At 44.4% G+C, this 10924-nt stretch overlaps 1 protein-coding gene across 3 annotated transcripts in view; it reads left to right on the top strand.

Annotated features, from left to right (window-relative positions):
- Positions 1-1499: 1499 nt before the first annotated feature.
- The window catches only part of LOC144768293 (somatomedin-B and thrombospondin type-1 domain-containing protein-like), a 194070-nt gene continuing 184645 nt past the window's right edge, over positions 1500-10924 (top strand). The window contains exon 1 of one of the 3 annotated variants that reach the window (XM_078651851.1): positions 1500-2141. In XM_078651851.1, coding sequence (XP_078507977.1) covers positions 1919-2141 — 223 coding nt within the window. In that variant the 5' untranslated portion in view covers positions 1500-1918. The remainder of the gene's footprint in view (positions 2142-10924) is intronic. The other 2 variants (XR_013598522.1, XM_078651850.1) reach the window with 2 other exon arrangements.

The raw sequence follows: 10924 nt of genomic DNA, 5'->3' as shown, positions 1-10924 counted from the left end.
CCAGCATTGGCTGAGGTTTGGTGAGCCACATATATATATATATATGGGGGAGTTGTGGCGCAGCGGCCAGAGCAGCTGACTGCTGGGCTCGCGGTTCGATCGCCGGTAGCATCTCAGCTCAGCATCATGTGACTCTCTGCAATAGCTGACTATGGGGCAGATGTACAAGAAAGTGCCGCAGCACGGCACCGCAAGCCCTTTGGGTGCGCCACGCTGCGGCACTTTCATAGCACAGGAATGCGCAAATGCGACATATCTACAATAATATGTTGCATTCCTGTGCTCTCCCCAGCGCTGGCGCAGAAACAGCAGCCATGCGCCAGCGCAGGCATCCTTGCACTATGATGCAAGGATGCCTGCGCCATGGGGAGATTGTTTTTGTGAAGGAAGGGGCACCTTCCTGCACAAAAGCAATCACGGCAGGCATTTTCCTCTTCCAATGAATGCTGTAGAATGCAGCACGCATTGAAAGAGGAAAAAACGAGGAGAAATTAAAACATTTCTCCTCGTTGCTTGGCTACGCCACCCCATGGGTGGCGCAGCAAACTGACGCATTTCCAGGTTTACGATTTCTCGTAAATCTGTGAATGCATCAGTGGACATGGGTGTTGCGTGGGAACACCCACAGCAACACCATGTCCCGCCCCTAACAAGCAAAGTGTTGCGTGAACAGGGGCGATATTTACAAGCACAGGTTAAGTCACGCAGGGTGACTTTACCTGTGCTTGTAAATATCCCTTAGCAGGCTGCGCCACCAGTGCGTCACGGAACGTGATGCACAGGTGGCGCATGGGGCTTGTAAATCTGCCCCTTAATCTCCCCGTTGGCCCCCAGCGCCTTGAAACTCTTAAAGGGGTGATATGTAGGAAAATAGGAATTTTATTTTACTTGAACTCCGATTTTTTCACCAAGATCTGTTATAAATAAGTAAACCTACATTCTGATGATTTCTTCCCATGCAATTCCATCTTTTATAACCAGCTTTTAATAAATGTCATTATTTATTTTACTATTTCAGAGATTGTATTACAAATTTGCTAATCAAATTTGTAATCATTATACGGAAACTTCTTCAGACTCGATGTCACTTATACTGCACACGAATTTATATTACTTGACTTTATGAGTGTTTGCTGAAATGTGAAATAAATCTTTGATGCTTTGATTGTAAATGGTTTAATTCTGTAAATTGATATAGAAATATGTGCTATAAAATCCACTGTGCAGGTACCATCTAGTACAGTCACAACCTTCCCAGATATTGTCCCAGTACACCCCATGTCCCTTTGCATCCTCTATCCCGCACGCATAGAACTATTCAGTGCACAGTGTAAAGCACTTTAGGTGTGAGTGGCCCCTGCCTGGTGCAACGCAACTATTCTCTGTAAAGTGCCTCATTGTTGCTTACTGCTGGGTTTCGCAAGCACGTTTGCTTTTAGCAATACTTCCTGCACAGTAAACGATAACCTGTCCAATTAAAATAAATGAGCCGGTCTAAAGGTCGCTTTAAAGTGGGTGAGCCCGGGATCCGCGGGGTGGAAATAGAGGCGAGAACAATAGTGCTGAATTTCAGTAAACATTGCTGTGGGAGGAGACACTTAGTAGAGATTTTCTTTCTGAACTCTGTGGGACACCTCCAGGAAACACTTTCTATTTTTTGTTCTATAGAATACGTTTTATTTTAACCGGTGCTAATTTCGTTCGGACGTGGGGGAATTGAAGCTCTCCAACTCTTTCCTCTACTCTAAAATACTACAGATTAATTGCTTTAAAAACCTGGCACTGGCCTCCATTTTGGCAAGGCCTTTCATCTGGTTTCCGGTTTGTTCTTCGTCGACAGGTGCTCAGAACTCTGGTAAGCGCGCGCCCTGTTCCGCCCTTCGAGGCAGCACGAGACCACCTGCGCAGGACAAATAACATGCACGTCGGCGCGACGCTGGTGGCCGTGTCCCTTGGGGTCGCCGTTTACCTCAAGCAGGCGGAGGCCGGATGCCTGGAGCTTGGACTCTGCTGCAGCGGCAGAAACCTGTCCTGCACCTCCACGGGCTGGAGACCGGATAGGTCCTTCGGGACCTGCTTCTGTGATCAGGCCTGCCCTAGGACCCTGGACTGCTGCCAAGACTATGCTGAAGCATGCACAGGTGAGTTTCGGCCATAGTGAGAAAGCACAATTGAAACAAACATTTTCAATGCAAAAGGTCTCGCTTTTGCGAGCGTTTAAGCGATTGACATATGTCTTTTATTGATGTGTTTTAAACCCAACACATATATTAAAGGCATTGTTATTTTTAATGCCAATAGCTCAAACTCTCGCAAATGCGAGAGCACTTTAATGTTGGCAGCGCCCCTTTCTTTAGACGATGCACTTTAATGTTGGCCGCGCCCCTTTCTTTAGAGGTAGCTCACCGTATTCAGGCTACAGTGAGCAGCGCCTAAACATAGGGGCACGGACAATATTAAAGTGAAACCGCATATGGTGCGGTGTCACCCAAAGCAAAAATAAAATAATTTAGAAACATTCCGCGCTGCCGCTGAAGTGAAAGCAGCCCGCGCTATTAATTAATAAAATAAATAGGCGCGGCCACTAATGTGAAAGCAGCCGCCTGTAAAATAAATAATGAAATAAGCTCGGCTGCTAAACTGAAAGCGGACTGCGCCGCAAAGAAAATAATTGAATGAGCGCGGCCGCTATAGTTAAAGTGGACCGCATAATAATTTAAATGAATACAGTAGTCAAAGCCTGGGGCGTGCTTCGATGTTGTGGGTAAAATAGGGTAATAGCATAAAAGATAATAGTGCTAACCAACTTATATTGCAGACCATGTAACAACAACAGTAAAAGGTCCAGTCGTTATGGGAGGTAACAAATGCAGACAAGGTGGTACCAAGGAGAGACTAACAACCTTACTAACGACTCTGAAGCCATAGTTTACGAAGGACATTGACACAAGCTAATTAAAAATATGGGCAGAGAGTGGGCGGGGCTTCAAAGCCATACTCCACTACTTAATGCTGCGCATGCGCTGCCCAGACTCAACCTCAAAAAGGCACAGGCGTGAGCAAAGCTTTCAAGTTTTGGACTTTGCAACTTCAGGATTTTTGTTTTGATAGAACTTTAAAACTGACACATTTGTGTGCAATATGATGCTATTGTGAAATGATGGTCAGTGTCCCTTTGCTACCCTAGGCTCATAGTAACCCTTCAGGGGGTTCCCATTAAGCTCAAGATAAATGAATATCCTTGAGATATTGGAGTCTCGACCGCCACACATCACTTTCTGCAAACCGCAGGGTATATCTTTTTACGTTACACCACGACTTACACCTACATCATTCAATATGTTTGGAAGTGCAGATATGTGAGGAAAAAACATTATAAATGTTTGTGAATACTTAACCGGTTACGACTGTGAATGTATTTGTTCACTTCATTTGCATTGCATTTTCCTGATCTCCTTTCTGACATTTTTGTGGGTGTTCCGTACAACTGTTCTTCTGGATGCCACAGAAGGCAGAACACCACTGGCATAGTGGACTTCCTGCATGTGTAAGTGACACAACTGACATTGCCATTTACAGGTCAGCTTTGCATTAAGATTTTCAGGCATTTACCACTCTTAAGACTTGCATACAGAAAAATACATATGGGCCTCAACCTTAAAACACAAGTCATGGAGGCTCAGATACTGGTTCTCTTCCTTGAAGGGGTGAGAGGTGCAAGGTCCTAGATATGCGAGGACCAGCTCCTTTCTTTAACTTACTTGCTAACTTAAATCCCATTGTTTTATTAAAATGTATAACCACCAAAAAGATACTGTACTTCAAACTACATGAGCTCACATTTACTAAAGTTTTTAGGGGCGTGTGCGATGTAGTATAATTTAACATTGCACACACTGGCCTTTACAATTGTAAATACTATCTTTTGTGTTGTGTCTCATGAGTAAACCTGCAGAATTTTAGCAGATGTGGCCACCCATGAAATGAAATCCTGTCCTCCCAGTCAAGGGCAAAGAGCTTTGCCAAAAGGATGGGAGCAGGAGCTCAGGCCTGCGGAGTTTGCATACTCTACAGGCCTAGATCATGGAGCCCATCTTGATGACCACCCGGTCCTCGACTTACTAATCAAAGGGGATGAAAAGATGTGCCCCATTTTGTTTTTGAGTCTCCTTTTGCAGTGTTCAGGGCTGGAGACATAAGCTATCACACACCCCTGGCTTAGGCCGATGGACAGGGGCGTAGCAACCACTAGTGCAGCAGGTTCAGTGGCACTGGGGCACAGAACTATGAGGGTCCCATTGAACCCTGACAGTTGCTGTATTTTACAACTCAAACAGAGGACAAAGGGGCCATTATCATTGTTTGCACCAAGGCCAATAGCATCCTTGCTACTCTACCACCGATGGGCTGTGAGTGGAGCAGCCCAATATGTATTCATACAATATTGAAATAATACCTATCCATCCTGGGGTAAGCTAGCGGGTCACCGAATGCTCCTATGGAGTGTTTGTTTCCCCAAGGAGGAAGAAGCTACGCAGGTCACCAGTCTGTGCTTATGGAGGGGCAGAAATCTTATACTGACCTCTAATTTATTTTTAGGATGAGGTAGGCCCTATAACATGTAAGGGGAAAGTACCATGGTAAGGAACAGTGGGCCAGATATTCTCATTAGGTATATATGCCAGGTGACCTACTGTGTCATCATGCTGTCATAATAAAGTACAAGTGTTACAGATTTTCCTGATGTGCATATGTGAATAATACATTATTTGTGTAAATTAGTCATTTTAATGATGCATATGACCGCAACCAATGAATGAATGATTTTGCACTTAAAATGGTATACTTATCTCATAATTATATGGGCTACTGTTAAGATATGTTTTACTATTGGATTGTACATCTCTGGAGTCCAGTTGCTGAGGAAACAAGTGGAAGATTTCTCGTACCTTAAGAAATGGGTTGAAACAAAGTTGTTTTTGTTTTGCCAGCGCGATGGAACGTTCATACTACGCTGAATTTGCAGTTTTATTAATTAATATACCTAAATTGTGCATAAAAAACCCTGGTTTTGAAGGATCGGGGCGACATTCTATTTTCCTCCTGAGACTCTGTCCAATTATTTTGAGAATTTCTCTCTCACTTAGGATGCTGTCAGTACTCTTTATGAGTTTTACACTTAGAATTTAGAGAGTTCTCATTAGCTAACTAGGGTTTTCATTATAATTTTATGATTCTGTAGTTTGCATCTGAGTCTTTATGACAAACTGTGCAATTTCTCTGTAATAATTTATTAACGATTCTGTATTAAACCTTTTAAACTTAATTTTGATCTAGCACTAATTTTATTAGATCAACAAGAAGATTCAACGAGCTGAACTGCAAAGGTAAATTTGGGGTTCATACAATATTGAGGTTCAGGAGATTATTGGGCTCGGCTCCCACATGAGTATTAGCAAAGCAATAGGTTTTCCTTTCTTACGCTAACACATACAAACAGTGTGCACCCATGCTTGTGTTTATTTTCTTGGTATTCTAAAGCCCAACAAGTCGTTTTTGCAAATGCTTCTTCTTTGCACCTCGGTGGCACTTCTCCTTGCAGCCAATTTTATGAATGGATTATTGGCAACAAGCCAGGCACATACACTGAGGAGTGTCTGTATGTACAAGGAGTGTTTTAGCATCACCTGTTTGCCAACCTGCATCTCACTTTTTATGTTTCGGTTCAGGGTCAGACTGGGGAACCAAAAGCAGCCCTGACAAAAAATCTAAAACCAGTCTGCTCCCTTCATCTCCACATCCTATCTCTCTCTTTCGTTCCTCCCATTCTCTCTCGCCTCCTCTCCTCTCTCTTTGCCCTCTCTGATTGTTTTCTCTCTAGCTTTCAGTCCCTCTCTTTTTCTGTCTCTATTGAATCCTGCATGTGCTTTCTGCAATCAACCTTGGGGAAAGTGGTAGAGGCTCCAGGAGTGGCCCTGGGTTTTGAAAATCAGCCTCCATTGGCTCCAGCCCAATGGGAAAATGCTGGTGGAATAAAACACCTGTCTGGCTTAGTTTCAATTTGTCATGGGAGCTATTTGGGAATCACCACAGTTAAATCTGTGTTCCGAAATATTCTGTGTAGTACAGTGTTTTTTTTTACAGAACTACAGCAAATTGCTATTCAGGGCAAAGGCGAGTTGCATTGCAGATGCCACCTCTGGCCCTAATAATGGTTGAATGATGATGTTAAGTGGCATATGATGTCACATGACGGTCATTTTAGGAGCACGCACAACTGTGCTTGTTATCACTTTGAGGTCCATTGCAGGAACCACCTCTTCTGTTGCCATGCGTTTTGCCCTTTATTTGCGCAGGAGCTATCTAGCTTTCAGTAGACAACACTTTCCAGCAGTCATGCATCATACATTTATCTTACACCGCAGGTCTCCGTTTAGCAGACATATGAATGGAGGGCTGGAGCCATGAGACCTGAGTAGGTCGAGGGCCACCAATCAGGTATGTACCTGCACCCTAGTGGCATGTATGACATTAGCACTCATGCCTTTACCAAGCATGTATATAGAACGCTGATGACTTTAACGTCATAACTACATGTTTGGAAAAATAAATCTTAGATAAACACTCAAAAAAAAAAAAAAATATATATATATATATATATTTCTTTGAAGTTTGGTGTCCATGGACTCACAATTAAAAATCACAACTTATGGTGAAGTCAGATTTTTAAATTGTAAGACTGAATACAAGTCTGGGTTGGGTGACAGCTGTGCTTTGTGCATTCCCTCTAGAAGGGTGCCTGATATTTACATTATGATGGCCCATTACCAGGCTGAAGGGCCTTCCTGAGGTAGATTGGGAGGGAGGAGCTGACACGTGCACCTGAATAGCGCTGTGTCTGTCTCCACACCCAGAGCTGCATTACCCCTGTAGTGAGTCTGAAGCCAGGGCAGGAAAGACAGGAACCTTGTGATTTTCAAGGCCTCTTTGAAGTCACCCCCACGTCAAAGGCACGTTTGGGTTTAAGTACTGGACCCTGACACCACCAAATAAAACCTTTAGTGGAATCAAGGACATTCTGCCGGAAGAAGAGCTGCTGTGCTTTAGGAGGGACTGCCACTTTGCTAATTGCATTGCTGTTTTAGCCTGCTGCCTGCTGCTTTTTGCCTGGGAGTGAGTTGGAGTGGACATGTTCTCTACATCCTTGAACCCACGTTTCCCCAAGGGCTTGCTGGCTGGCCTCCTGTTCTCTGAAGTATCAGGGCCATAAAAGACTCCTTGCAATTCTGCTGATGTTGGTGGACTCTGCCATCTGTGAGTCTTACCATTGCCTGAGCTTTCCTCTCCAGTCCTGGGCCTCAGAAGTGAGTTCTGCAGCTGTTTTGCTCTAAAATCTGCTCAGTGACGACTGTGCTCCGATCGGAACCAACGCAGTGCTGTTCGACGCCAAAACAGTGCCGAGCCGATCAGAGGATATCTCTGCACGGCTCAATTGCTATACAGGTCCCTACCACGAGGTTTGACGCCGACACCATTGCCTTGAAGATCAGCGGGGCTCAGGCGCATTGCTTGTATTGTAAAGAGTTTCAACGCCGAGCCTTAATAGACTGTGTGGATCGGCGCTCAAGCGTTGCCTCTATATACGGGAATGACGACGATACAGCACCTTTTCGACTCCTCGCATTGTACCTTTGAGGATTGCAATTTCCTGAATGTTTGTGGCTCATAATGTAGTATTTAATAAAGGCAAGTCAGCAGCAAGCTGTGTACAGGGGCATCTGTGGATCCACTTTATGCCCATAGTGTGAAGCTTGAACAACATTTTCTTCAAGCAATGAATGAGGGGGGAATCGAATTTACCAGTGGCTTAAGGGGGATTACCCAAAGTTACTCTCCATTTGTTACCCATGAAATACAGTATGAGGCTACACAAGACCTAAAAACAGTTCTCTCTATGATGAATGTATGGGAAATATTGGGGAGACAGGACCTCCCGCTGTTCGAAACTTATGGCTTTGTTTTGCTTTCAGACAAGTGAAAATATCCATTCTGTTGGGATCAGGTAGGCGCGGCGGGGGAAAGGGGCGATGCTTGAGCTAGAGGAAGGATGTGGTAGTCCAGCACTTCCGACTAGGCAACAGGCCTTGTTTTATCAGGTCAGCTTGTGAGAGAAGAAGGTAGAGTAGAACCAGCTTTTCCTCACTGTCCAGTTAGCCTTTCTCTCCTGGTCTTCTTAGAAGGCTGTGGAGGTCTGCCTTTGTAGGTAAAATTATACAAGTACGGCACATACAAATAACTTATACATACATCTAAGAACTAACAGGTAGAGACAGATGTTCTAACACACTTGGTGAAACTGTCATACTTAGTAAGTCGATTTATTATGCGACTTAGGGCAAAATCTAAACTGTGAAATTAAAGATAACCTCTTGAGCCTCAGAAAGGTGCAAAATGGTAAACTAAGTATGAAGGCATGCTGTCAATATGAAGAGTACTAGAATCATGAAAAACATCAAGAATGTGTGGCGCTAGGAGAAAGAAAAGAGCAGAGACGGCTTTAGCACTGGTAGCGCCCAGTGCGACAATCATTTATGGCTACCACACACCACACGACCGCCTCCTCCAATTCTCTCACTTCCACCAGGCAAAAGTGCCCCTTATCTCTCCAATAATAAATTATTGCTAAACACAGCGCCCCACCTGAGGTCAGCACCCCCTCCACGGGTCAGTGCCCAGTGCGGCGATACAGGTCGCGCTGTCCTAAAGCCAGATCTGAGTTAGAGCAGGGCTGGCCTTTAGCGTGGGTGAGCTGAACCCAGGCCCAAAGCGCCAATTTTCTGAGGGACCCACGGAGCTGTGTGCATTAAAGTGATGCCAGCAGTAGCGCCCTTCCCACCTTGCTCCAACCTTGTCCCTGCCTGTTCGTTTGTGTCTGATTTGCCAGTTTAAAGTGGTTTTAGTCTTCATTATCGTATGGCAGATGATTTTCTTTCAAACGTTTCATTGAAATTGTATTATAAAAAGCAGTAATAAATATAAAAAAAGAGGGGAGAAAGAGAGAAGGCAAATCAAAAAAGTCCAATCGGTCACCGCCTTTTTACTCAAAATGTACATTTGTTCTGTGTCTAGTCAATTTGACAATACCACATTCCACACCGTAAGTAATAGGCACACTGTTTGTGGTCTATGGCAGATGATTTTAACACCCCTTTAGCACCTTTCCGTGCCCTCCCTTCACCCTCGGATCTTTGCTGGCACACATCAACAAAACCATCATCTGCATGAGGCAGCTAAGCTAGCGGTGATTTAGGCGAGCTGGAGGAGGTCCGGGGATGTTTGTGCTCAGGAACCAGTCCCTGCTCATCACGGCACTGATCAGTGAACACAAAAGGGACCCCCTGCTGCTTCATTTAACCGCATCGCTGCTAGAGCGATTCCCCTGCTGTGCTGGACAGCAATAAAAACGGGTGTGGTCATGACGAGCTCAGCTCGTCATGAGCACAGGAGCACTGTACTGCATGACGAGCTCAGCTCGTCATGAGCATGGAAGGGGTTAATTGACTACCATCGGCAAAGGCGCCACATTTCTCTCCACCCACGCCGGCTAGCTCTGACTAAGAGGGTACCCATTTTCAGGCAGTAATGCAAGCTAGTTTTAGGGTGACCAGATCTTGAGAACCAAACACCGGGAACTTTTGCAAAAATAGAAGGACTACAATTTTACATCAACGGTGCTGTGCAGAATGACAACTCTTATCAACATAGGAACACAGAAGCAGCACTAAGAAAAGAAATAAAATATCACTTCTAAAACCAGCATCATACCTGTTAATTAAATGGCTTCCTTTTACCAGCTGCTATCTAACACAATTTAAGAACACCCAATAAGTGCTTCTCGCTGGTTTCAGTCGACCACCTCTAAAAACTGGTACATGAACCATATATATATATCTATCTATGTATCTATCTATATATATATATATATATAATGTGTATACTTGTAAAGTGCACTGTTGCCAGCCGGTGTCCTGGCGCTGTATACCGCTGGGGAACCCGTCCTGGCTTTTCCTGTGGGATGGTCCCTGCTGGGAATCCCCAAGGTGGAGCCAGGCATCCCCAGCGTTGATGGGGCCATTGTGGAGATTAGGCAAGCTAATGCCCAGAGTTGCCAGGTGGGACCCCTGGTTAGAGTAAGCACCGAGGCGAGAATTATCGAGTCTGCTGACCCTGGTCCACAACCCTGCCGCGTCCGGAATCGAACCCTGGTCCCGGGCCGACTTCTGCTTCCGGGTCTGCCGCCTCTAACCAGTGAGCCACACCACTCCACTATATTATATATATATATTATATATATATACAGGGTTAATGGAATTATGTGATTTTGCATCCAAAGTCTTTTAGGTATGACTATGAATGTGCCGCATTTGCCACATAAACCACTATCCGCTGCATAATCTGCAGATTTTAGCAATTAAAAAATGTGTTTTTTTTCAAACGGAGTAAAATTTACTAAAAGTGTGGTGGCACGCGTTGCTGCGCAGTGAAAGGCTCTGTGCTAAAGTTGACTGGTCCCCTTGCTGTTGCTTATTGTGTATTTGGGTGTTAAACCAGTACTAATGGTTTGATACCTTTGTCCAGGGAGTGTTATCCTCTGTAAAAAAGACAAAATAATAAAGTAATATTAGCATAAAATGTGCAGCATTATGCCTCATAATTTACCTTTTCTTGCCGTGTTATTTAGTCAGCCCTGCTACAAAATGTGGTCCTCCCCTGCTGCACAATGCCAGCGGCACTGTATATAGCTCAGTATAGATTTCCTATTCTTAACTTTACATCTAGAAACGGTGAACATGTTCAAGGGCGTGAAAAATAGTAAATCTATACTTACCTTCATGAAATTGTGGTTGCTGATATTTTAGATATG

Source organism: Lissotriton helveticus, chromosome 7, assembly GCF_964261635.1.
Source record: "Lissotriton helveticus chromosome 7, aLisHel1.1, whole genome shotgun sequence".
Taxonomy (NCBI): domain Eukaryota; kingdom Metazoa; phylum Chordata; class Amphibia; order Caudata; family Salamandridae; genus Lissotriton; species Lissotriton helveticus.
This window is presented reverse-complemented; position numbering and strand designations above follow the sequence as displayed.